General features: G+C 59.5%; 1 protein-coding gene across 1 annotated transcript in view; it reads right to left on the reverse strand.

Moving 5' to 3' along the window:
* Nucleotides 1-1,229: 1,229 nt before the first annotated feature.
* The window catches only part of LOC123371168 (scavenger receptor cysteine-rich type 1 protein M130-like), a 31,798-nt gene continuing 5,795 nt past the window's right edge, over nucleotides 1,230-27,232 (reverse strand). The window contains exons 3-6 of the mRNA XM_045018463.1: nucleotides 23,547-23,861; nucleotides 22,946-23,074; nucleotides 1,715-1,783; nucleotides 1,230-1,234 (exon numbers count right to left, since the gene is read on the reverse strand). Coding sequence (XP_044874398.1) covers nucleotides 1,230-1,234; nucleotides 1,715-1,783; nucleotides 22,946-23,074; nucleotides 23,547-23,861 — 518 coding nt within the window. The remainder of the gene's footprint in view (nucleotides 1,235-1,714; nucleotides 1,784-22,945; nucleotides 23,075-23,546; nucleotides 23,862-27,232) is intronic.

A 27,232-nucleotide genomic window follows, 5' to 3' on the forward strand; every position in this document is an offset into this window, starting at 1 on the left:
CTAAGAGAAGTCAGTGTCCAATCCACACGCTCCTCTGCAGCAGTCGGCTTTCCCCCATCTCCTAGTTTAAAAACTGCTCTACAACCTTTTTAATGTTTAGTGCCAGCAGTCTGGTTCCACTTTGGATTAGGCCAAGGGGAGTGTTTCCATTGAGTTCACAGGGCTTAGGATCAGTGTAGCGCACTAAGGGCTTACCAATAGTCAACTCATAGTTTAAAACTATCATTACATGGCGTCAAACAATGTTTCATGTAAAATAAAGACTAGCTGATTTCTTTATAGTTTTGCATCACTAATGATGTCATAGGATGTCATGACTCCTTATGTTTTTAAACTAAAATTGACTTTTGAATTTTTGTCTTGACAAAAATCTAGCTTTGGTTGTAAACTTTCTGCATCTTGACACTTAATGTTCCACAGCTCATCCAGGACTCTGACATACCATAAAGGGGAATCTCATCTTACTCCACATACCAATTACATTCATTAAAAGTTTCAGCTATTCAGAGAGAGTGTCCTATGCTTAGAGCCCTGCACAGATACAAAGTTTGGATCTACATCAATTCATGATCCATGTGGATATAAAGCGTATATCTGCGGATTTGCAGGGCTCTACCTATGCTCTGGAGTGGAAACAGTATAGGTCTGATTCATGTAAGACCTTTAAAATATGCTCAAGTCTCAATGACTTCAATGGGATTGAAGTGCTTTTCTGAATAGGGGTCTAGAACTAACTACTGTATATTAGATTTGATATAGCCTATACATATGAATTACCATCGTAAGTTACTAAATCAGAAGGGTTACATAAGAACATAAGAAAGGCCGTACCGGGTCAGACCAAAGGTCCATCTAGCCCAGTATCTGTCTACCGACAGTGGCCAATGCCAGGTGCCCCAGAGGGAGTGAACCTAACAGGCAATGATCAAGTGATCTCTCTCCTGCCATCCATCTCCATCCTCTGACGAACAGAGGCTAGGGACACCATTCTTACCCATCCTGGCTAATAGCCATTTAGTACCCAATTTGCTATCATGAGCCAAGGACCTGCTTGTGTCTCAAGGTTTCCATTTATATCCACATGTGGACAAATGAGACTCAAATCCAGATGATGGCACTCATGGATTCTGGAAGAAGTGAAGTGTGAAATAGTGGAATTAATGACAACTTTATGCCCAATCCTTGAACAGCAACTGTTCTCAAAGCCTGGAAAGTGGCTGTTGTGGTGCCTATTCTGTAAGAGGAAGAGAAAAAGAAAATAAAAAGGCGACAAGGATGCTGTGCCAAATTTGAAGATAAAACCTCAGTTGTGCCCCCAATGTGGCTGCTGCTTTTGCTCCTTTTACAGCTGGATTTAGAATCTAGACCACTATTCCTCTGCCTGTCCCCAGAGGTCCTCCTGTGCTGGAAGGCAGGGTCACACACTGAAGGGCAGGTGTCATTAATCCTGCATTTCTCCTGCACTTACCTGAACAAATCACACTGGCATCATTACCATGTGGGCACTGAGACGCCTCCAACATGGTAACAGGGCTGTGACCCAAATGCGGTTCAGAACTCTTATCGTGAAGTGAGTCTGTCCACTCAGAGCCATTTCCTTCCCCAAAATATCCTTCGCCCGGAGCCAATATGGCAAATCCACAGTCAAGCTGATTGCAAAGGACATTGGCGATGGGTAAGTCCCAACGTGAGTCACACAGGGCTCCCCAGGCACCATGCACCTGGATCTCCACTCTCCCTGAGCACTCTGTGCTGCCGTTCACCAGCCGGAACCCTGTGTGCCCTGAGGAGAAGGAGAAGGGTTTAGAGAGGGACCTTTCGAGCGATTTATTATCAAGTATTATGAGGGAATTTTATTCCTTTATACCATCAAAATGTTTCTGTTTCTGTGTTTTAGAACAAATTTATACTAGCCCAGTGATCCAAGTTCCATTCGTAGTAAGGACATTTTATTAGTATATTTATTAATGTAGTACAGAATACTTTCCATAACTGTTTAATCTGACCTAGGATTTAGGGAGTTTCTTTGTAACAAAACTGTGCAGCAGTTTGTGTTCCAAGTTTACAGTTTATAAACATGGGCAATCATATGGCCTGTTTCCAGTGTCCTAAACAAACAAACACCTTTGCATTCACTATTCGACATTGGTGAGGCCTCATCTGGAGTACTGTGTCCAATTTTGAGCCCCACACTACAAGAAGGATGTGGAAAAATTTGAAAGAGTCCAGCAGAGGGCAACAAAAATGATTAGGGGGCTGGAGCACATGACTTATGCGGAGAGGCTGAGGGAACTGGGATTGTTTAGTCTGCAGAAGAGAAGAATGGAGGGGGGGATTTGATAGCTGCTTTCAACTACCTGAAAGGGGGTTCCAAAGAGGATGGATCTAGACTGTTCTCAGTGATGGCAGATGACAGAACAAGAAGCAATGGTCTCAAGTTGCAGTGGGGGAGGTTTAGGTTGGATATTAGGAAAAAACTTTTTCACTAGGAGAGTGGTGAAGCACTGGAATGGGTTCCCTAGGGAGGTGGTGGAATCTCCTTCCTTAGAGGTTTTTAAGGTCAGGCTTGACAAAGCCCTGGCTGGGATGATTTAGTTGGGGACTGGTCCTGCTTTGAGCAGGGGGTTGGACTAGATACCTCCTGAGGTCCCTTCCAACCCTGATATTCTATGATTCTATGATCTATGATTCTAGCTGAGTCCTGTCTTTTTTTCTACTTCAAGGGATACAGCACACAGTAGACTAGAATATATCACTGGCATTTTAGAGTCATCCTTTTGAAGTCTTACGTGAGCATATGATGCTGACAACATTAGCAGGACCACATGTCTGATTCACATGTGATGTTCTGGGACAGTACACAAGGTGGGATTCATTCCCTACACACTGGAATGTTTCGTTCCAGACTGTCCCATTTCCTTCTCCAGACTGAGCTCCTCCCAGGATAGATATGGCTGTTCCACAGTTTAGTTCGTTGCAGATAACGCTGGCAGTATTGAGACTGAAGTGGGAATCACAGACTGTAGACCATGTTTCTTCTCCATGTCTTACTTCAACACGTCCTGAGCAGACACTGTCCCCTCCAGCAAGTCGGGGTGTAATATGACCTGGAAATATTCAGTGAGAATATTAGAACAATGTACAATATGTATTATAATGTTAATTTCAATGCCACTAGCTGTGGAGTAATATGCAATTCAGCATGAATAAAGGAATAAAATTTGGTCCTGTACAATCTAAGGATATAGCTATATCATTAAAATGTATGCATTGAATCGATTATCATAATTAGCATAACATTAAATCACAATCTGCTACTGCCATTTAGAAAATAAATATTTTTAAAATATTGTGTAACTATTACTTATTCACTGAGTGCTCCAAAGCATGCTAGACATCATTCACTCACATAAAAATTACAGTTTCTAGCCAGCATTGCTTCCAATTTAAAATATAGACAAAGACACAATGAATGGTACTGAAAAACATGAGGAGGAGAATAGGGAGAGAGAAGAAAAATCATTATTAACAGATTATTATAAGGATTTTTAAAAGTTGTTACATTCTGCTAATTCGAATTCTTGCATATGTATTCACACACTCTGTATGTAAACAAATATAAAAATGGATACATACATTATGCAGAATTTACACATACATTGCACCTGCAAGTGGTAATGCCTATAGTTAAGATTTCCTGCCACTTCCCATTGTAAAATCTGGTTTTACATTGTTTGGGAACGTTGCCAAACTTTAACAATTTGCGCTGAAATTGTCCATGTCAAGTATATGACTTTTTTTGTTTTGTTTTTGTTTTTAAAGACAGTTGAGCTGTTTACAAGAATGAGATTAGACAACATTATGTTTTTCTCAAGTGATGAATTGCTTATAAAATTTTATTGAGAAGCTCTCGTCCTTCCTTACATTGGAGCAGGGACTTGTAATTTGGAAGGGAGGTCACTCTGGTCTCAGGGATGTGACTTTTGTTTTGTTTTGTTTTTCATTAAAACCTACACAAATCAGGCCAAGTTAGGTGCCTTTGAATAACTGCAATTCACACATGTTCTGCGGAGACCTGTTAGAGTTCAGTTGCTAAATTCTCTGAAGATTCCATACTGAACATACGCCAGCCCCTCACAGCTCCTATATGTGACTGGACTGTGCATCCCAGGGGCTTAGTAGGATTTTCCCTTCAATTGCTGTTCCAGGCTGAGGTGGTCTGAGCACCAGAGCTGGGAGGGAGATGTCTCCCTTCTTGCCCCCTGCTTACTCCCAGGCAGCAAGAAGGGGAAAGCAGCTTAACTTAGAATGCAGCGGGTGAGTAATGTGGAGGTAGTCCTGAGGAGAGCGTAAGGAGAAGCAGAGGGAGAAGGAGATAGTAGCCAGAAAGGGGTGGGGGAGCAATGGGAGACAGGGACTGGTGGTAGTGGTGGGAAGTGATTTCAATGGAAGTTTGGTCCCTAGGCACTTCTGAAAATTCCAATAGGTGCCTGTCTTCTTCTTTAGGCACCTGTAAACGGGCCGTACTCACCCCTGCCGCGCCTCCTGCTGGTCGGTCCCGGAATGTCCCTCGGTCCGGCCCTGGAGCGCCCCCGGCAGGCCGGTGACCCGCCTGTTCTCTGGCCCCGGCGTCCCTCCCTGGACCCGGTCCCCGCTATCTATAATTGGGTCTCCCCCTCCCAGGGGAACCCCGCGCTACTATCCCCGCCTTGCCTCAGTAGTGGCTACTGACAGTCATGGTCTAGCCCCACACCCTGGGGCAGACTGCAGTATCAGCCCACTCATCACAGGCAAAGGGGGTTTGGACCTGCTGCTTCGTCCTACCCCTGGGCTGCCCTCTGCAACCCGCAGTACCTATGGCCCTTCGCTAGGCCGCAGCCTGGGGCTGTCCTGGCTAGAGCTTCCCTGGCTCCTCAGCCTATCTCCCAGCTCTGCTTCCCTCAGGTATCTAGCCTCCAGCTAAGCAGCCAGGCCCATCCCTCTCTGCAGGCAGAGAGAGACTCTCCCTGGGCTCTGGCTTCCCTGCTTCTTATAAGCCCCAGGGCTTCAGTTTGGGGCGTGGCCCCCAGCTGCAGCCACTTTCCCAATCAGCCCAGCTCCCAGCCACAGCTCTCAGGCCCTGCCAGGCTGCTTTGTCAAAGCCCTCAGAGCCGGAGCAGGGTCCACCCTGCTACAGGGACCTCTCTGTGTCCCTGGGCTGCCCTGCTGGCTGGAGGGCTCCCCCTTCTCTGGCTGCCTTGCTAGCTGGAGCTCCTTCTCCCTTCCTGGGCTGCTGCTGCTGGCTGGAGTGCTTCTTCCCAGGACTGCTGCTGCTGCTGCAACTGCTGCTGAGCGGGTGAGTGAGGGGTGGGGGGGCCTTGCTGGCCAGCCCCCACTCCCCCACCTCTGGAGGGAGAAGCCAGGACCCCACCACCACTACAGCTGCCACCTGTGGGGGGTCCTTCCTGCCTAGCCACTGGGGCTGCTAGAGAAGGAGCTGCTGCTGCTACTGCTGCTGGAGCTGTGTTTGTCCTGGGGAGCTGCTGGAGCCTGGAGGAGGAGGGAGAAGAGGACTGAAAAGACCACCGGCTGCTGGGGAGCGCACAGAACACCAAAGACCACTGAGGAGGGGGCTCCCAAAGACTGAGTAACCCTTTAACTGTGCTCTAGTGGTGGGGGTTTAGACTGTGTTTGTGGGGACACAGGGGGTGTGGTGTGGAGCCTGCCCCCTGGTCCATCTGTGTCCCCCCCCCTACCCCCACCACCACCGCTGCCCCCTCCACCACCCCCGCAAGCTGCTTACCATCTGCCTCTGCTCCTGCCTCTGGGACCCAGCTGCTCGCCTGGCTTGCCACGCCCTATTGCCACCATTTGGGCTTCCAGCAGCAGCCAGCCAGCCATTGACTTTGCACAAGTGCTTGTGGGTGCACGCACCCCCCCCCTTCCCTGGACTGACCCCTTCCCCTCAGCAACAGGCCCCCTAGCTTTGCCCCTTGTTGCCTGCCCCATTTGCCCCTCGTAGCCTCCCTGCCCCACCCCCCCCGCTTCAGTTTGTTTGCCTGCCCCACCCACCTCCCTTTGCAGCTTTGTTTGTCCTGCCCCAGCCCTAAAGCCAGCCCCTTGGTCCCTCTGCCCCACTCCCAGCCTGGTTGCTCCCCTCCCTCCGCGGCCCCTTGCCCTGATTAGCCCCTCCCCTCGTGCACCCATAGCTCTATCAGTGCGCTTGTGCCTCTCCCCTGTTTAAGTTGCCCCTCTTGCACTGCACCCCCCATTGCTCTTGTTTCCCCCTCCCCTCCCCTAGTGCAGCTAGAGGAGCCGGAATTCAACCTCGTGTCGGTGACTGATTTCCCCCCCCCCAGTCGTTGATACTTCCCCTATCTGCCCCCCTCCCCCAGTTTGGCACCCTCCTCCCCTGCCCACAGCCTAGCAGGGAGGAGTGGTTGACCTGTCCTTCCCCCCCCCGCCCCTTTCTCCGGTGTTCTCCCTCCCTCCCTACTCAGCATGGCGGGAGACGCGGTGGGTGGGACCCCTGGGACAACGCCTGTCCCCCCTCCCCCGCCTGCTCCCCCCGAAAACCCCCCAGTCTCGACCTCAACCGCCGCTGCCGGACCTCCTGCCACCGCTACCGCTGAGGCGCCGGCAGCGGCGACCGATGGGGTGCCCTCTGCTGCTGCCACGTCCCTCGCCCCTTCCGCCTCTGGGGGAGCCCCCCCAGCCGGCGGAAAGGGCCAGGGCAAAAAGAAGGGAAAGGGCCCCGCTAGGAAGACAAAGCCCTCCATGGCGGAGCCTGCCACCGCGGCCCTGCCACCGGCCGCGGCGTCCCTCCCCGCTGTCCCCTCTCCCAGCTCTGCGGGTGCCCCTCCCTTGGCCCCCAGAGCGTACGCCCAGGTGGCGGCGGCCCCCCCGCCTGCCGCTACGTCATCTCCCCCGACCGCCGCCTCCGGTACCATCTACAGCGGCCGGGGCCCCTTCCCCACCTTGACCCGGAAGCACGGCGTCCGTTGCCTCCTGGTGCCCGCCTCGCCCCACGTGGAGACCTACGTGCGGGCGTTGGCGAGGGTGGTGGGGCCCACGGCCATCGTGGCGGCCTCCAAAATGTACGGCAAGGCGGTCTTCTTCCTTGCCTCGGAGGCCGCCGCCCAGGAGGCGGTGGAGAAGGGCCTGGCGGTGGGGGGCGTGTTTGTCCCCCTGGAGCCGCTGGAGGACCTGGGGGTCCGTGTGGTCCTGACCTCCGTCCCTCCCTTCCTGCCTAATGTCGCCCTGTTGCCCGCCCTCTCTACTCTGGGGAAGCCCATCTCCGTGGTGAGCCCTCTCCCCTTGGGCTGCAAAGACCCCGCCCTCCGTCACGTCCTCTCGTTCCGCCGGCAGGTGCAGCTTCAACTGCCGCCGGCGGCGCGTGGCGGAGAGGCGCTCGAGGGGTCTTTCCTGGTCCCCTATCAGGGGGCCCAGTACCGGGTGCACTACTCCACGGGGGAGGCCCGGTGTTACCTCTGCCAGGCGACGGGGCACGTTCGGAGGGACTGCCCCTTGGCCCGGCACGGGGGAGCGTCCGGGACCCCCGAGCCCCGGCAGAGCGCTGGCCCTGTCATCGCCGGCGCCCCCGGCCGCCCGGTGCCCAGAGCCGCCCCTCCTCCTCCTCAGCCCATCACTGCTCCCGCTCGGGCCTCAGGGGGCCGTCCTCCCGTGCGCCCAGACGAGCGGGAGTGCCCTGCCTCTGCTGCCTGCACTCTGGCGGGGCCTGTGGAGGAGGGTGCGGCAGGGGTACTGCCGGGCGTGGGAGAGGGCTCTCCCCAGGGGGACTCTTCCCTCCCTCCTGCTGTCCCACCTGTGCCTCTCCAAGCCCCAAAACTGTCTTCTCTGCCCCCTGACCCAATCCCTGTTGACCAGCCCGCAGGCGATGCCATGGAGGGCTGGACCCGGGTAGAGGGTAAGCGGGGCAAGCGGAAGGCTCGAACTCCGCCCGTGCCACCTGAGGCGGAAGCCCCCCGTAAGACCAGAAAGGGGGCCGCCGACACCGAGCCTTCCGCCGTGCCCCAGGGGTTGCCCCATCTGCCGATGACGGCTAGGGCAGACGTGGCAGCACCAGAAGGTACCACCATCCCTCCTCCGCAGTCCCTTCTTGCGGAGGCCTCCGATGAAGCCCCTCCTGGTCCCTTGCCCCCCGCAATACCCGAGGTGAGCGTCGCCTCGGGTGCGAGTGGGGAGGACCCCGGGGTGGTGGGAGGTGAGCTCCCCTCCATCTTTGTGGAGATCGAGGCCCTGGGTCTGACCCCGGTCACCCCGGGGGAGGACGACCCTCTGCCCACGGGCCTCGACTTAGCCGACCTCACCCCAGCTTCTCCCTCCCCGTGCTCCACCGACCCTCCCGCTGCGTCCGCTCCCGCCTCTGAGGGTCCCCTGGACTCCTCAGCCTGCCCGGCTGCAGACGGCACCCTGCTGCTGGCTGCCGAGCCTGCTGTGGCAACGGCCGGTGCCTCGTGGCAGGGAGATGGGCTACCGGGGGTGTCCCTCGGTGGTGTGAGGCAATCGAGTTCCTTCCCGGGTGGGGGCCCCTCTGAGGGTTCTGCATCTCTCTGCGCCGAGGCTGCTCTACCTGCCATTGAGCCTGAGCCCGGTGTCACTGGGGACCCCCTCCCTACCCCTCCAACTCCCGTACCTGGCCGCGAGGAGCCACTTACTGATGGTTCAGCTCCTGCGGCCCAGGGTCCCGTCTCTCTCCCTCCCCCCGCCCCTGCTCCTGACCCCAGCCCTGCCCCCTCCACCTCCCATGATGTTATTGCCGCCCCTGGGGCTGTCTCCTTCCCTTTCCTAGAGGATGACTCCCAGGGAGCGGCCTTTGAATTTCACAGTCCCGACCCACTCGGGGCTGTACTCTTCCCTCCGCCGCCCCCCACTGAGCCAGGGCCCGCCCCTTGCTTGCCCGTCCCGGTGGGCCACGGGGCTGCGCCAGAGGTCCCACCGGTGGACCCCCGGAGGCCAGTGACCCCGCCCCCCCATACGCTGCGGGAGGAGTTGCAGGAGTTCCTGGAGGACGTCCGGGGCTCCCGCAACAAGATCCCGCTTGCTCTCCAGCGCTGGGGGGACTTTCACAAGATCCTCCTGGCCACGAGGGCCCTCATGGGGGAGGGAAAGAGGACCGGGAAGCAGGGTGCCGCGGCTTACCATCGGGTGCGCAAATTCCGTGACTCCTTGCTCACCTTCGGGATGGGCCACGGTTTGTTGCGCGGCCCAACGGGGGCCGTGAGCGCCCCTGCCGACGAGGATCCCCCCCAGCCCTCCTCATGGCACTCGTCACCTTTGCCACACTGAACACCCGGGGCTGTAGGGTGGGCTTCCGCAGGAGCCAGGTGCTCTCCTTCCTTCGGGAGGGGGGTACTCTGTGGTTTTCCTGCAGGAGACCCACACGGATCCGGCCGCCGAAGCTAGCTGGCGGCTGGAGTGGGGGGACGAGGTCTACTTCAGCCATCTCACAACCCGTCGGGCTGGAGTGGCTACCCTGTTCTCCCCCGACCTACGGCCTGAGGTGCTGGGGGTCGCCGAGGCTGTGCCGGGCCGCCTGCTGCACCTCCGGGTCCGCATGGAGGGGCTCGTGGTCAACCTCGTCAATGTCTATGCCCCGACATTGCCCCCGGAGCGGCTGCAGTTCTATCAGCAGGCGTCCGCCTTCCTTGGCTCCTTGGATCCTCGTGAGTGCCTGGTCCTGGGCGGGGACTTCAACACCGTCCTAGAGGAGCGGGACCGCTCGGGGACCGAGCAGAGCCCAGCCGCCGCGGACGTCCTCCGGGAGATTGTCACCCATCACTCCCTGGTAGACGTCTGGCGCGACCACCACCCGGACGATGCCTCCACGTTCACCTATGTCCGGGTGGAAGCCCATCGGTCGTGCCGCTCCCGGTTGGACCGCATCTATTTGTCACGGTTCCATCTCTCACGGGCCCAGTCCTCCAGCGTCCGGCCGGCCCCTTTTTCGGACCACCACCTCGCCACCGTGACGGCCTCTCTCTGTGCGGAGAGGCCGGGGCCGGCCTATTGGCACTTTAACAACAGCTTGCTGGAGGATGAGGGCTTCGTAGCGTCCTTCCGGGAGTTCTGGCTGGCCTGGCGAGGGCAGCGGCATGCCTTTCCCTCGGCGCGGCGGTGGTGGGATGTGGGGAAGGTGCGCGCCCGGCTCTTCTGCCGTGACTACACCCGGGGCGCCAGCCGACGGAGGGATGCGGCGATAGGGCAGTTGGAGCGGGAGGTCTTAGAGCTGGAGAGGCGTCTGGCCGCCAGCCCCGAGGATCCATCCCTTTGCGGGGCGTGCCGGGAGAAGCGGGAGGAGCTCCGGGTCCTCGAAGGCTATCGGGCCCGGGGCGCCTTTGTTCGATCCCGCATCCGCCTCCTTCGGGAGATGGATCGCGGCTTCCGCTTCTTCTACGCCCTGGAGAAAAGGAGGGGGGCCAAGAAGCACGTCACCTGCCTTCTGGCGGAGGACGGCTCCCCCCTCACGGATCCGGCGGAGATGTGCGAGAGGGCCCGGACCTTCTACGCGCGCCTTTTCTCCCCAGATCCGACCGATCCTGCCGCTTGCAGAGTGCTCTGGGACGGGCTCCCGACGGTCAGCGCGGGCGACCGAGACCGGCTAGAGCTGCCTCTCACTCTGGCCGAGTTCTCGGAAGCCCTCCGTCGCATGCCCACCAACAAGTCTCCGGGCATGGACGGGCTGACCGTGGAGTTCTACCGCGTGTTCTGGGACGTCCTCGGCCCGGACCTGGTCAGCGTCTGGGCCGAGTCCTTGCGGAGCGGGGTCCTCCCTCTCTCGTGCAGGCGAGCCGTGCTCGCCTTACTGCCGAAGAAGGGGGACCTCCGCGACTTACGGAATTGGCGTCCCGTCTCGCTCCTCAGCACGGACTACAAGATCGTAGCCAAGGCCATCTCGCTGCGGCTGGGGGCCGTGCTGGCGGACGTGATCCACCCAGACCAGACCTACACCGTCCCGGGCCGTAGCATCTTCGACAACCTGTATCTGGTCCGGGATCTCTTGGAGCTTGGGTGCAGGGATGGTCTGTCGTTCGCCCTCCTGTCCCTGGATCAGGAGAAGGCGTTCGACAGGGTGGACCACGGGTATCTCCTGGGCACTCTGCAGGCGTTAGGCTTCGGGTCCCAGTTTGTGGGTTTTCTCCAGGTGCTGTACGCTTCCGCAGAGTGTCTGGTCAGGCTCAACTGGACCCTGACCGAGCCGGTCAGCTTCGGGCGGGGAGTGCGGCAGGGGTGCCCCCTCTCGGGCCAGCTGTACACCCTGGCAATCGAGCCCTTCCTCTGTCTCCTCCGCAGGAGGTTGACGGGGTTGGTGCTTCGGGAGCCGGAGCTGCGGCTGGTCCTGTCGGCGTACGCCGACGATGTGCTCCTCGTGGTCCAGGACCCGGGCGACTTGGCGCGGGTGGAGGCCTGCCAGGCTGTGTACTCGGCAGCCTCCTCCGCCCGGGTCAACTGGGTCAAGAGCTCTGGCCTGGTGGTCGGGGACGGGTGGCAGGCGAGCTCCCTCCCAACCGCGCTTCAGGCCATCCGGTGGAGCGCGGGTCCACTGCTCTATCTCGGCGTTTACCTTTCTGCCACGCATCCCTCTCCGCCGGAGAACTGGCAAGGTTTGCAGGGCAGGGTGGCGGAGCGGCTCCGGAAATGGACAGGACTCCTCCGGTGCCTTTCCCTTCGAGGGAGGGCACTGGTGCTCAATCAACTGGTCCTGTCCATGCTCTGGTACCGGCTCAACACCCTGGTCCCGGCCCCGGGGTTCCTGACCGAACTCCGGACGGTGGTTCTGGAGTTCTTTTGGCCAGGACTGCACTGGGTCCCTGCAGGGGTGCTCCACCTGCCCCTGGAGGAGGGAGGGCAGGGCCTGAAGTGCCTGCGCACTCAGGTCCACGTCTTCCGCCTCCAGGCACTGCAGAGGCTCCTTTATGGTGTGGGTAGTCCGGCATGGAGAGCTCTGGCACATGCCTTCCTACGCCGCTTCCGAGGGCTCCGATACGACCGGCAGCTCCTTTATCTCAACCCGAGGGGCCTTCCGCGAGACCTCTCCGGGCTGCCGGTCTTCTACCAGGACCTCCTCCGGACCTGGAAGCTGTTCTCTGCGACCAGGTCCGTGGCGGCCACCGAGGGGGTAGACCTCCTCGCGGAGCCCCTGCTACACAACCCTCAGCTCCGTGTGCAGGTGGCGGAGTCCCCCGCGGTGCGCCAGAGGTTGGTCCTGGCAGAAGCCACCAGGGTCGGAGACCTCCTGGACTACGACCGGGGAGACTGGCTGGATCCCCCGACGCTCGCTCGGCGTATGGGGCTCTCCAGACCTTGTACTCCCCGGCTCGTACTACAGGAGGTGAAGGCCGCTTTGCCGCCCGCTGCTCGGGCCTACCTCGACCGGGTCCTGCGTGAGGGCACGCCCCGCCCACCCCCCACCCCGAGCCCTCCAGACCTTTTCATCGGGCCCCTGCCCCGTGGACCCGACCGCCCCCCCCGCCCCTTCTCCGCCAGCCGGCTGCACGATCTGCAGCCGGTCCGTTTCCAAACCGCGCCAAGGAAGCAGCTCTACGCGCTCGTGCTCCACACCCTTCACTTCCTCACCCTCGTGTCCCGCCCCGACACCAAGTGGCGGGACCTCCTGCCACCTCTGGAGGGTGAGGAGCCCCGGTGGGCCAGCCTGTACTCCACCCTGGTCCCGAGGCCCGTCGGGGATATCAGTTGGCGGCTCCTCCACGGGGCCGTGAGCACGGGCGTGTACTTGGCGCGGTTTACCCCTGTCCCAGACACCTGCCCCTTCTGCGGCGTGAGGGAGACCCTGGCGCACATTTACATAGAGTGCGCCAGGCTGCAGCCCCTCTACCGGCTCCTCACTAATCTCCTATTGCGTTTCTGGCTGCACTTTTCCCCACACCTCCTTCTCCATGCACTCCCTATCCGTGGCCCCACGAAGTCGCGGGACCTCCTGGTCAACCTCCTCCTCGCCCTGGCAAAAATGGCCATCTACGCGACCAGGGAGAGGCGGTTGGCCAATGGAGACTCCTGCGACTGTGGGGCTTGTTTCCGATCCTTAGTCCGCTCACGTCTCCGGGCGGAGTTCCTCTGGGCGGCGTCCGCTGGCTCCCTTGACGCCTTCGAGGAGCAGTGGGCGCTGTCCGGGGTTCTCTGCTCGGTGTCACCGTCAGGCTCCCTTCTTATGACCCTTTGACCGCACTCCTGTCCCTGTTCTTTTATTAGTTGTCCCCCGCAATTAGTGGGTTTCTGAGGCTCTGTGGCACCTCCCCTTAGGCTGGGGGGGGGTTCCGTTAGCATGGGGCGGGCTCGCCCGCCCCATTTCCTGGAAACCCAATAGATACAGGGACCTCTCTGTGTCCCTGGGCTGCCCTGCTGGCTGGAGGGCTCCCCCTTCTCTGGCTGCCTTGCTAGCTGGAGCTCCTTCTCCCTTCCTGGGCTGCTGCTGCTGGCTGGAGTGCTTCTTCCCAGGACTGCTGCTGCTGCTGCAACTGCTGCTGAGCGGGTGAGTGAGGGGTGGGGGGGCCTTGCTGGCCAGCCCCCACTCCCCCACCTCTGGAGGGAGAAGCCAGGACCCCACCACCACTACAGCTGCCACCTGTGGGGGGTCCTTCCTGCCTAGCCACTGGGGCTGCTAGAGAAGGAGCTGCTGCTGCTACTGCTGCTGGAGCTGTGTTTGTCCTGGGGAGCTGCTGGAGCCTGGAGGAGGAGGGAGAAGAGGACTGAAAAGACCACCGGCTGCTGGGGAGCGCACAGAACACCAAAGACCACTGAGGAGGGGGCTCCCAAAGACTGAGTAACCCTTTAACTGTGCTCTAGTGGTGGGGGTTTAGACTGTGTTTGTGGGGACACAGGGGGTGTGGTGTGGAGCCTGCCCCCTGGTCCATCTGTGTCCCCCCCCCTACCCCCACCACCACCGCTGCCCCCTCCACCACCCCCGCAAGCTGCTTACCATCTGCCTCTGCTCCTGCCTCTGGGACCCAGCTGCTCGCCTGGCTTGCCACGCCCTATTGCCACCATTTGGGCTTCCAGCAGCAGCCAGCCAGCCATTGACTTTGCACAAGTGCTTGTGGGTGCACGCACCCCCCCCCTTCCCCGGACTGACCGCTTCCCCTCTGCAGCAGGCCCCCTAGCTTTGCCCCTAGTAGCTTCCCCCCCCACCCCCCGGCCCAGCTTCAGTTTGTTTGCCTGCCCCACCCGTCTCCCTTTGAAGCTTTGTTTGTCCTGCCCCAGCCCTGAAACCAGCCCCTTGGTCCCTCTGCCCCACTCCCAGCCTGGTTGCTCCCCTCCCTCCACGGCCCCTTGCCCTGATTAGCCCCTCCCCTCGTGCGCCCATAGCCCCATCAGTGCGCTTGTGCCTCTCCCTTGTTTAAGTTGCCCCTCTTGCACTGCACCCCCATTGCTCTTGTTTCCCCCCGCCCCCGTGCAGCTAGAGAAGCCGGATTTCGATCCTGTGTCGGTGACTGACCCCCCCCCCCGAGTCATTGATACTCCCCATATCTGCCCCCCCTCTCCCGGTTTGGCACCCTCCTCCCCAGCCCACAGCCTAGCAGGGAGGAGTGGGTGACCTGTTCTTCCCCCTCGCCCCTTTCTCCGGTGTTTGCCCTCCCTCCCGACTCAGCATGGCGGGAGACGCGGCGGGTGGGACCCCTGGGACAATGCCTGTCCCCCCTCCCCCGCCTGCTCCCCCCCAAAACCCCCCAGTCTTGACCTCAACCAGTGCTGCCGGACCACCTGCCACCGCTCCCGCTGAGGCGCCGGCAGCGGCGACCGACGGGGTGCCCTCTGCTGCTGCCACGTCCCTCGCCCCTTCCGCCTCTGGGGGAGCCCCCCCAGCCGGCAGAAAGGGCCAGGGCAAAAAGAAGGGAAAAGGCCCCGCTAGAAAGACAAAGCCCTCCATGGCGGAGCCTGCCACCGCTGCCGCGGCCCCGCCACCGGCCGCGGCGTCCCTCCCCGCTGTCCCCTCCACCAGCTCTGCGGGTGCCCCTCCCTCGGCCCCCAGAGCATACGCCCAGGTGGCGGCGGCCCCCCCGCCCGCCGCTATGTCATCTCCCCCGACCGCCGCCTCCGCTACCATCTACAGCGGCCGGGGCCCCTTCCCCACCTTGACCCGGAAGCACGGCATCCGTTGCCTCCTGGTGCCCGCCTCGCCCCACGTGGAGACCTACGTGCGGGCGCTGGCGAGGGTGGTGGGGCCCACGGCCATCGTGGCGGCCTCCAAAATGTACGGCAAGGTGGTTTTCTTCCTTGCCTCGGAGGCCGCTGCCCAGGAGGCGGTGGAGAAGGGCCTGGCGGTGGGGGGCGTGTTCGTCCCCCTCGAGCCGCTGGAGGACCTGGGGGTCCGTGTCGTCCTGACCTCCGTCCCTCCCTTCCTGCCCAATGCCGCCCTGTTACCCGCCCTCTCGACCCTGGGGAAGCCCATTTCCATTGTGAGCCCTCTTCCCTTGGGCTGCAAGGACCCCGCCCTCCGTCACGTCCTCTCGTTCCGCCGGCAGGTGCAGCTTCAACTGCCGCCGGCGGCGCGTGGCGGAGAGGCGCTCGAGGGGTCTTTCCTGGTCCCCTACCAGGGGGCCCATTACCGGGTGCACTATTCGACGGGGGAGGCCCGGTGTTACCTCTGCCAGGCGACGGGGCACGTTCGGAGGGACTGCCCTTTGGCCCGGCACGGGGGAGCGCCCGGGACCCCCGAGCCCCGGCAGGGTGCCGGCCCCGTCATCGCCGGCGCCCCTGGCCGCCCGGTGCCCAGAGTCGCCCCTCCTCCTCCTCAGCCCATCATTGCTCCCGCTCGGGCCTCAGGGGTCCGTCCTCCAGTGCGCCCAGTTGAGCGGGAGAGCCCTGCCTCTGCTGCTTGCACTCTGGCGGGGCCTGTGGAGGAGGGTGCGGCAGGGGTACTGCCGGGCGTGGGAGAGGGTTCTCCCCAGGGGGACTCTTCCCTCTCTCCTACTGTCCCCCCAGTGCCTCTCCAAGCCCCCGAACAGGAATCCTTGCCCCCCAACCCAACCCCTGTCGACCAGCCCGAAGACGATGCCATGGAGGGCTGGACCCGGGTACAGGGTAAGCGGGGCAAGCGGAAGGCTCGGGCTCCGCCCGTGCCACCTGAGGCGGAAGCCCCCCGCAAGACCAGGAAGGAGGCCGCCGACACCGAGCCTTCCGCCGTGCCCCAGGGGTTGACCCATCTGCCGATGACGGCTAGGGAAGACGTGGCAGCACCGGAAGGTACCACCATCCCCCCTCCGCAGTCCCCCCCTGCGGAGGCCTCCGCTGCGGCCCCTCCTGTTCCCTTGCCGCCTGTATCCCCTGCAATACCCGAGGTGAGCGTCGCCTCGGGTGCGAGTGGGGAGGACCCCGGGGTGGTGGGAGGTGAGCTCCCCTCCATCTTCGCGGAGATCGAGTCCCTGGGTCTGACCCCGGTCACCCCGGGGGAGGACGACCCTCTGCCCACGGGCCTCGACTTAGCCGACCTCACCCCAGCTTCCCCTTCCCCGTGCTCCACCGACCCTCCCGCTGCGTCCGCTCCCGCCTCTGAGGGTCCCCTGGACTCCTCAGCCTGCCCGGCTGCAGACGGCACCCTGCTGCTGGCTGCCGAGCCTGCTGTGGCAACGGCCGGTGCCTCGTGGCAGGGAGATGGGCTACCGGGGGTGTCCCTCGGTGGTGCGGAGCAATCGGGTTCCTTCCCGGGTGGGGGCCCCTCTGAGGGTTCTGCATCTCTCTGCGCCGAGGCTGCTCTACCTGCCATTGAGCCTGAGCCCGGTGTCACTGGGGACCCCCTCCCCACCCCTCCAACTCCCGTACCTGGCCGCGAGGAGCCACTTACCGATGGTTCAGCTCCTGCGGCCCAGGGTTCCGTCTCTCTCCCTCCCCCCACCCCTGCTCTTGACCCCAGCCCTGCCCCCTCCACCTCCCATGATGTCATTGCCGCCCCTGGGGCTGTCTCCTTCCCTTTCCCAGAGGATGACTCCCAGGGAGCGGCCTTTGAATTTCACAGTCCCGACCCACTCGGGGCTGTACTCTTCCCTCCGCCGCCCCCCACTGAGCCAGGGCCCGCCCCTTGCTTGCCCGTCCCGGTGGGCCACGGGGCTGCGCCAGAGGTCCCACCGGTGGACCCCCGGAGGCCAGTGACCCCGCCCCCCCATACGCTGCGGGAGGAGTTGCAGGAGTTCCTGGAGGACGTCCGGGGCTCCCGCAACAAGATCCCGCTTGCTCTCCAGCGCTGGGGGGACTTTCACAAGATCCTCCTGGCCACGAGGGCCCTCATGGGGGAGGGAAAGAGGACCGGGAAGCAGGGTGCCGCGGCTTACCATCGGGCGCGCAAATTCCGTGACTCCTTGCTCACCTTCGGGATGGGCCACGGTTTGTTGCGCGGCCCAACGGGGGCCGTGAGCGCCCCTGCCGACGAGGATCCCCCCCAGCCCTCCTCATGGCACTCGTCACCTTTGCCACACTGAACACCCGGGGCTGTAGGGTGGGCTTCCGCAGGAGCCAGGTGCTCTCCTTCCTTCGGGAGGGAGGGTACTCTGTGGTTTTCCTGCAGGAGACCCATACGGATCCGGCCGCCGAAGCTAGCTGGCGGCTGGAGTGGGGGGACGAGGTCTACTTCAGCCATCTCACAACCCGTCGGGCTGGAGTGGCTACCCTGTTCTCCCCCGACCTACGGCCTGAGGTGCTGGGGGTCGCCGAGGCTGTGCCGGGCCGCCTGCTGCACCTCCGGGTCCGCATGGAGGGGCTCGTGGTCAACCTCGTCAATGTCTATGCCCCGACATTGCCCCCGGAGCGGCTGCAGTTCTATCACCAGGCGTCCGCCTTCCTCGGCTCCTTGGATCCTCGCGAGTGCCTGGTCCTGGGCGGGGACTTCAACACCGTCCTAGAGGAGCGGGACCGCTCGGGGACCGAGCAGAGCCCAGCCGCCGCGGACGTCCTCCGGGAGATTGTCACCCATCACTCCCTGGTGGACGTCTGGCGCGACCACCACCCGGACGATGCCTCCACGTTCACCTATGTCCGGGTGGAAGCCCATCGGTCGTGCCGCTCCCGGTTGGACCGCATCTATTTATCACGGTTCCATCTCTCACGGGCCCAGTCCTCCAGCGTCCGGCCGGCCCCATTTTCGGACCACCACCTCGTCACCGTGACGGCCTCTCTCTGTGCGGAGAGGCCGGGGCCGGCCTATTGGCACTTTAACAACAGCTTGCTGGAGGATGGGGGCTTCGTGGCGTCCTTCCGGGAGTTCTGGCTGGCCTGGCGAGGGCAGCGGCGTGCCTTTCCCTCGGCGCGGCGGTGGTGGGATGTGGGGAAGGTGCGCGCCCGGCTCTTCTGCCGTGACTACACCCGGGGCGCCAGCCGACGGAGGGATGCGGCGATAGGGCAGTTGGAGCGGGAGGTCTTGGAGCTGGAGAGGCGTCTGGCCGCCAGCCCCGAGGATCCATCCCTTTGCGGAGCGTGCCGGGAGAAGCGGGAGGAGCTCCGGGTCCTCGAGGACCATCGGGCCCGGGGCGCCTTTGTTCGATCCCGCATCCGCCTCCTTCGGGAGATGGATCGCGGCTCCCGCTTCTTCTACGCCCTGGAGAAAAGGAGGGGGGCCAAGAAGCACGTCACCTGCCTTCTGGCGGAGGACGGCTCCCCCCTCACGGATCCGGCGGAGATGTGCGAGAGGGCCCGGACCTTCTACGCGCGCCTTTTCTCCCCGGATCCGACCGATCCTGCCGCTTGCAGAGTGCTCTGGGACGGGCTCCCGACGGTCAGCGCGGGCGACCGAGACCGGCTAGAGCTGCCTCTCACTCTGGCCGAGTTCTCGGAAGCCCTCCGCCGCATGCCCACCAACAAGTCTCCGGGCATGGACGGGCTGACCGTGGAGTTCTACCGCGTGTTCTGGGACGTCCTCGGCCCGGACCTGGTCAGCGTCTGGGCCGAGTCCTTGCGGAGCGGGGTCCTCCCTCTCTCGTGCAGGCGAGCCGTGCTCGCCTTACTGCCAAAGAAGGGGGACCTCCGCGACTTACGGAATTGGCGTCCCGTCTCGCTCCTCAGCACGGACTACAAGATCGTAGCCAAGGCCATCTCGCTGCGGCTGGGGGCCGTGCTGGAGGACGTGATCCACCCAGACCAGACCTACACCGTCCCGGGCCGTAGCATCTTCGACAACCTGTATCTGGTCCGGGATCTCTTGGAGCTTGGGTGCAGGGATGGTCTGTCGTTCGCCCTCCTGTCCCTGGATCAGGAGAAGGCGTTCGACAGGGTGGACCACGGGTATCTCCTGGGCACTCTGCAGGCGTTAGGCTTCGGGTCCCAGTTTGTGGGTTTTCTCCAGGTGCTGTACGCTTCCGCAGAGTGTCTGGTCAAGCTCAACTGGACCCTGACCGAGCCGGTCAGCTTCGGGCGGGGAGTGCGGCAGGGGTGCCCCCTCTCGGGCCAGCTGTACGCCCTGGCAATCGAGCCCTTCCTCTGTCTCCTCCGCAGGAGGTTGACGGGGTTGGTGCTTCGGGAGCCGGAGCTGCGGCTGGTCCTGTCGGCATACGCCGACGATGTGCTCCTCGTGGTCCAGGACCCGGGCGACTTGGCGCGGGTGGAGGCCTGCCAGGCTGTGTACTCGGCAGCCTCCTCCGCCCGGGTCAACTGGGTCAAGAGCTCTGGCCTGGTGGTCGGGGACGGGTGGCAGGCGAGCTCCCTCCCAACCGCGCTTCAGGCCATCCGGTGGAGCGCGGGTCCGCTGCTCTATCTCGGCGTTTACCTTTCTGCCACGCATCCCTCTCCGCCGGAGAACTGGCAAGGTTTGCAGGGCAGGGTGGCGGAGCGGCTCCGGAAATGGACAGGACTCCTCCGGTGCCTTTCCCTCCGAGGGAGGGCACTGGTGCTCAATCAACTGGTCCTGTCCATGCTCTGGTACCGGCTCAACACCCTGGTCCCGGCCCCGGGGTTCCTGACCGAACTCCGGACGGTGGTTCTGGAGTTCTTTTGGCCAGGACTGCACTGGGTCCCTGCAGGGGTGCTCCACCTGCCCCTGGAGGAGGGAGGGCAGGGCCTGAAGTGCCTGCGCACTCAGGTCCACGTCTTCCGCCTCCAGGCACTGCAGAGGCTCCTTTATGGTGTGGGTAGTCCGGCATGGAGAGCTCTGGCACATGCCTTCCTACGCCGCTTCCGAGGGCTCCGATACGACCGGCAGCTCCTTTATCTCAACCCGAGGGGCCTTCCGCGAGACCTCTCCGGGCTGCCGGTCTTTTACCAGGACCTCCTCCGGACCTGGAAGCTGTTCTCTGCGACCAGGTCCGTGGCGGCCACCGAGGGGGCAGACCTCCTCGCGGAGCCCCTGCTACACAACCCTCAGCTCCGTGTGCAGGTGGCGGAGTCCCCCGCGGTGCGCCAGAGGTTGGTCCTGGCAGAAGCCACCAGGGTCGGAGACCTCCTGGACTACGACCGGGGAGACTGGCTGGATCCCCCGACGCTCGCTCGGCGTATGGGGCTCTCCAGACCTTGTACTCCCCGGCTCGTACTACAGGAGGTGAAGGCCGCTTTGCCGCCCGCTGCTCGGGCCTACCTCGACCGGGTCCTGCGTGAGGGCACGCCCCGCCCACCCCCCACCCCGAGCCCTCCAGACCTTTTCATCGGGCCCCTGCCCCGTGGACCCGACCGCCCCCCCCCGCCCCTTCTCCGCCAGCCGGCTGCACGATCTGCAGCCGGTCCGTTTCCAAACCGCGCCAAGGAAGCAGCTCTACGCGCTCGTGCTCCACACCCTTCACTTCCTCACCCTCGTGTCCCGCCCCGACACCAAGTGGCGGGACCTCCTGCCACCTCTGGAGGGTGAGGAGCCCCGGTGGGCCAGCCTGTACTCCACCCTGGTCCCGAGGCCCGTCGGGGATATCAGTTGGCGGCTCCTCCACGGGGCCGTGAGTACGGGCGTGTACTTGGCGCGGTTTACCCCTGTCCCAGACACCTGCCCCTTCTGCGGCGTGAGGGAGACCCTGGCGCACATTTACATAGAGTGCGCCAGGCTGCAGCCCCTCTACCGGCTCCTCACTAATCTCCTATTGCGTTTCTGGCTGCACTTTTCCCCACACCTCCTTCTCCATGCACTCCCTATCCGTGGCCCCACGAAGTCGCGGGACCTCCTGGTCAACCTCCTCCTCGCCCTGGCAAAAATGGCCATCTACGCGACCAGGGAGAGGCGGTTGGCCAATGGAGACTCCTGCGACTGTGGGGCTTGTTTCCGATCCTTAGTCCGCTCACGTCTCCGGGCAGAGTTCCTCTGGGCGGCGTCCGCTGGCTCCCTTGACGCCTTCGAGGAGCAGTGGGCGCTGTCCGGGGTTCTCTGCTCGGTGTCCCCGTCAGGCTCCCTTCTTATGACCCTTTGACCGCACTCCTGTCCCTGTTCTTTTATTAGTTGTCCCCCGCAATTAGTGGGTTTCTGAGGCTCTGTGGCACCTCCCCTTAGGCTGGGGGGGGTTCCGTTAGCATGGGGCGGGCTCGCCCGCCCCATTTCCTGGAAACCCAATAGATACAGCACCCCAATGCCTTTAAAATCTAGCCCTGTGTCTAGTAGCTGTAACTCCCTGCTTATGCATAGCCAGCCTCCTCCCCATGTCTGTCCCTGCCCCCTCCCCGCTGAGGATTCCAGTCGGGACTCGGGACCTTGCGGGAAGGGGCAAATGGGAGAAGAAACATGTGGAAGGGAGAGAGGGTCAGGGGTAACTGAGGAGACCAAGAGAAGTGGGGAGGGACAAGGGAACATTGGGGTTAGCAGAGTGAGGGGTGATGTTGCAGAGGTGGAAACAGAGGGACCTTAAAAGGGAAAGGGAATGTCAGCAGGGAGAGATGGGGACCCCAGAAGTAGAAAGCCCATTGCTCTAGAGAGTGGGAAGTGGAAGAGTGAGAGGAACCAACCAGGGCACCTCCAGAACTTCCCCACGGCATGCACTGTCACTCCCTGTGGGGCCATGCCCACTGCAGTTGCTATCCCCATCACTTCACCCATTGAATGCTCAGCCCCCACCTTCTAACCTGGCCCATCCAGGTGCAGTGTCACTCCCTGTCCCTGAGAAGGGACATAGGCAGTTGGATGCTGGTCATGCCTGGGCAGGAGGGAGGGAGGGAGTTCTAGCACAGGACCTGCCGAATAGCAATGGAGAGGAGGAGCAGTGCTGGCCAGCCCACTGCCCAGTGTGCCCACTCAGGTCTGGCGCTGCTGACCCCGCCAGGATAGGAGGCCAATGGGGACAAACCTGAGTGGGGCAGCCTGACTGCTTTTCCTGACTGCTGCCAATGTTACACACTGGCCATAGCGTGCATACAGCTGTGGGCGCCTCTTCCACCAGCTGCCTGCTCCCTCGCTGTAACTCTTCTATGTGTCTGCATCCCTCCAGATCTGCAGGGGAGCAGAGAACAGCGACAGGCGGCATGTCTCCTGGGCAGACAGAGCAGAACCAGTGACAGCCAATGCTCAGGACAGCAAACTGTCCAACAAAGAGGCCTCAGGCACCTGCACCACAGCCCTGGATCTCCTGGTGAGCTATGATTCCCCTCTGCCACTGACTGGAATTAAGAAAATGAACTGTAAATTGCTGTAAAATGGGAGGGGTATAAAAATTGAAACACGGCTGGAATAGTGAAAATTGTTTACAAGTGACTGAGAATGTGAATTGCACAAATGTCTCCCCAGTGTCCGTAAGGTTAATAAGAATTAGCAGGTTTCTATTTTTATTTCTCATTAAGGTCAGAGGAATGTGACACTCTAGATTAATTCCCTTTTCTCTCAGGAGGATTTTACCTTTAAGGCTGGATTTCTTACCTAAACAGGTGACTCCAGCAGGCATATGATGATCACAGCCATGCACACCCCATCCTCTGTGTCTGCACTCCAAGAGAGATGACTCAGTACCGTCACAGGCAACTTCATCCAGCCAAATTGGCCCAGAACTGGACCCAAAATAAGCTTGATCATGGACACTAACAGCAGATCCACATCCCAACTGCCTACAAACAACTTCAGCATCTTCCATTTCCCAGACACCATCACACACCATCCCCCACCGATCCTGGTGTTTAACCTCCACTTTCCCAGCACAGGGGCTGCCTCCATCCACCAGCCTCAGCTCCTCAGTAGCTCCTTCAAAAAGAGACACACTGTGGGGTTACTGGAGAGAGCATTGAGCCACAGAGCCATCATTATTATTCATTTGAGAGAAAGAGAGAGATGCAAAGTAAATTCTAGAGTTAAAGTTTCCCATGTATCCTTAATTTGTTTCCTTTGGGCATATGCATTATGATACACTCTTTAAATTACATGACTATTATTTACACAGGATCACTGCTCCTTACTTAGGCCTTGCATGATCTTGGAGAGAGGATCTCTTTGATTTTGATCTCTTTAAATAACAAATATTTGAAGAAAATGAAACTGGAGAAAGAAGGGGGCTGATTCTTTTATTGTCATGACAAATGTTTTGGTATTTTTTGTTTGAAACAATTGAATACCAACCCAGTGATCTGAGCTCCCTGCAGTAAAGACATTTTATTGTTACACCATGAGTCTAGAACAACCATCTCTGGTATTTTAGAGTCATCACTTTAATTCTTACCTGAGCACACAATGCTGACATCATTTGCATGTGAGCATGTCTCATTCAGATGTGAGACCCTGGGACAATAGAAGAGTTGTGACTCATTCCCTTCACACTGAAGTGTTTCATTCCAGATTGGCCCATCTCCTTCTTTAAAGTGAGCTCCTCTCAGGATCGATACCACTACTCCACAGTTTAATTCACTACAGATAACACTGGCAGCTTTGAGACTGAAGTCAGCGTCACAGACTGTAACCCATGTTTCTCCATGTTCTATCTCAACACGTCCTGAGCAGATACTCTCCCCTCCAATCAGCCGGGACTTAATATGGCCTAGAGAATCAATAAAGCCAGCGAGTGAGACACTGACATTCTGCAGCATCTTATACACCTTGATCTGGAAAAATATTACTTTCAGATATTTTCACTGGAAACCATAAGACAACGCAGTGAGTATGTTTCAATGATGCAGTGTCTTATATGCTTAAAATGCAGAGTTAGACAACATAATTTAAAAAACACAGTTGTTAACAATGTTTTTAAACTAATACATTATTTTTGTTAATTACTGTTTTATTACCATCCATTCTTCACTTTGAATTCACACACAGACACTATTACACAAACATTTTTAAAGTCAGGTTATGCTTGAAACACATAGGTCAGGCTTTTCAGATATAAGTACCTAAATTTTGACTTATAAATTGATATTTAGGTACCCAAATAAATGCTCTTACGTAGGTGTCTTAATATGGATTTAGGAGACTAATTTTAGGCACCTAAGGGCATGTCTACACTATGAAATTGGGTTGATTTTATAAAGATGATATTTAGCAACTGATTTTTATAAAATCGATGGTGCATGTCCCCATTAAGCACATTATGTCGGTAGAGTGCGTCCTCAATACCTTGACTAGCATCGACTCACGGAGTGGTGCACTGTGGGTAGCTATCCCACAGTCCCTGCTGCCATTGGAATTCTGGGTTAAGCTCCCAATGCCTGATGGGGCAAAAACATTGTTGTGGTTTTGGGTACATGTCATCAGTCTCCCCTCCCTCCCTCCCTCCCTCCTTGAAAGCAACGGCAAACAATCAATTCATGCCTTTTTGCTTGGGTTATCCATGCAGACGCCATAGCATGGCAAGCATGGATCCCACTCTGCTGTACACTGCTTTGCAAGCATTGCAAACACCTCGTGCATTATCCTGCATTATGTGCAAAGCCTAATGAGGAGCTGCAGACAGATGTGCCTGAAGGCACGGGATGTGGCAATTGGGATATCATGGTGGCACTGGGCATGTTGATACAGTGGAACACCAATTCTGGGCCTGGGAAACAAGCACAGACTGGTGGGACCACATAGTACTGCAGGTCTGGGATGATGACCAGTGGCTGCGAAACTTTCGCATGCGTAAGGGCACTTTCATGGAACTTTGTGGGTTGCTTTCCCCCGTCCTGAAGTGCAGGAATGCCACGATGAGACCTGCCCTGACAGTTGAAAAGCGCATGGCGATAGCCTGTGGAACTTGCAATACCAGACAGCTATCGGTCTGTCGGGAATCAATTGGAAGTGGGCAAATCTACTGTGGGGGCTGCTGTGATCCAAGTAGCCAGGGCAATCAATACCCTTCTGCTAAGAAGAGTAGTGACTCTGGGAAACGTGCAGGTCATAGTGGATGGCTTTGTTGCAATGGGGTTCCCTATCCCTATCTTGGCACCAGACCACCTTGCCAAAGAGTACATAAACCACAAGGAGTACTTCTCAATGGTGCTGCAAACACTTGTGGATCACAAGGGCCGTCTCACCGACATCAGTGTGGGATGGTCAGGAAAGGTGCATGACATGCGTATCTTTAGGAACTCTGGGCTGTTCGAGCAGTTGCAAGAAGGAACTTTCTTCCCAGACTGGACAATAACCATTGGTGACATTGAAATGCCAATAGTTATCCTTGGGGACTGTAGCAAGGCGGTGGGATACCCCACAGCCCCGCCGAGGGATGGACCTCCCCTAACACCAATGTGGGCGGAGCCACTGGGTCCTGCGCCCACACCTCAGAGGTCACGGCACAGACCCGGAAGTATAAAAGCTCACCGGCAGAACTCAGTTGGGAACCAGCCGCTGGAGAGACCAGACGTCTGTGACCGAGCTCCCTCTGGGGAGACAGCAGAAGGCCGCGGTCGGACTGAGGTCGCACCGGGCCGGCCAAGCCTACTCCTCGCTCGTTACCCCGAGGAGGACTGGCCGAGCCTACCCCGCTTCAGTTACCCCGAGGACTGGCTGAGCCTGCCCTTCCCCAGCTACCCCGAGGAGGACTGGCCGAGCCTACCCCGTTTCAGTTACCCCGAGGAGGAGCCGAGCCGGCCTCTTGCCAGCTACCCCGAGGAGGAGCCGAGCCGGCCTCTTGCCAGCTACGCCGAGGAGGAGCTGAGGAACCAATGGTGTTCGAGACCGCCAGCGACGCTACGATGACTCAGGCACCCTACGAGGGGGAGTGTGGAAGTAGCCCGGGGGCAGCCGACCCCAGTCTGGCTGTAACACTGCCAGAGCCGATGTCAGTGTGTTGCGGCCAGGATCCCCACTGACTGCAGCGAGTTTCTGCTGCTGCTAGGGCTCCAGGCTGGGACACAGTGGAGTGGGAGGGCCTGCGTCCCTCCTGCCACCCACTCCTTGGGTGGCAGACTCCCCCTTTTCCCTGGCCTGGAGAGGCTAGGACCTCCTGATATTGAACTGCTGACTCAGTCCCTGCTTAAAGGCCTGAGCCTTTGACTATTTGCTTGCTGCCCTGCCCTGACCTAGGGCCTGGGCTGCTATTGAACTGCTGACTCAGCCCCTGCTTAAGGGCCTGAGTCCCTGACTGTTTGGTTGCGGCCCCGCCCTGACTTAGGGCCTGGGCTGCTCTAGAACTCTTGGCTCAGCCCCGGCTGAAAGGGCCTGAGCCCCTAACCATGTGTTTGCGGTCCCCCACTAGCGCAGAGCCCAGACTGACGGCGAGCTAGAAGAGGTGGTGGGATACCCCACAGCCCCGCTGAGGGACGGGCCTCGGCCGGCCACCTTTACAGGGACCCAGCCTACCCCTTAATGCCATGGCTCATGAAGCCGTACACAGGCCGCCTGGACAGTGGTCAGGAGCTGTTCAACTACAGGCTGAGCCAGTGCAGAATGGTGGTAGAATGTGCATTTGGCCTTCTAAAGGGCACAGTTTACTGAGTAGGTTAGACCTCAGTGAAAGCAATATTCCCATTGTATATTGCTGCTTGCGGTGTGCTCCATAATATCTGTGAAAGTAAGGGGGAGATGTTCTGGCAGAATAAGGGGTCGAGACAGATCACCTCGTGGCCAATTTGGAGCAGCCAGATACCAAGGCAATTAGAAGAGCACATTGAGGCATGCAGCACATCAGGGGGCTTTGAAAAACAGGTTTTTTTCAGGCAGTTGTGTGATATGTGTGTTTGTCATTGATGCAAAGCCACCCCCGTCGGTGAATGTACTTCCCTGTAACCCAATCCCTGCTCCAACCACAGCTCATAATAAAGTTCATAAAAAACCCTGAGATCACAGGCGCTGCTGAATAGTAAAGGAAGCCTGGGTGTACAAAGGGTCTGATAACACGGGGAGGAAGGAGGCAAGGACAAGGTCACATAGCTTATTGTAACTACATAAATAAATTAAAGCTGTTTGAATGACGGCCTTCTGCTGCTTGAA

The sequence above is a fragment of the Mauremys mutica genome, chromosome 5, assembly GCF_020497125.1.
Source record: "Mauremys mutica isolate MM-2020 ecotype Southern chromosome 5, ASM2049712v1, whole genome shotgun sequence".
Lineage (NCBI taxonomy): Eukaryota > Metazoa > Chordata > Testudines > Geoemydidae > Mauremys > Mauremys mutica.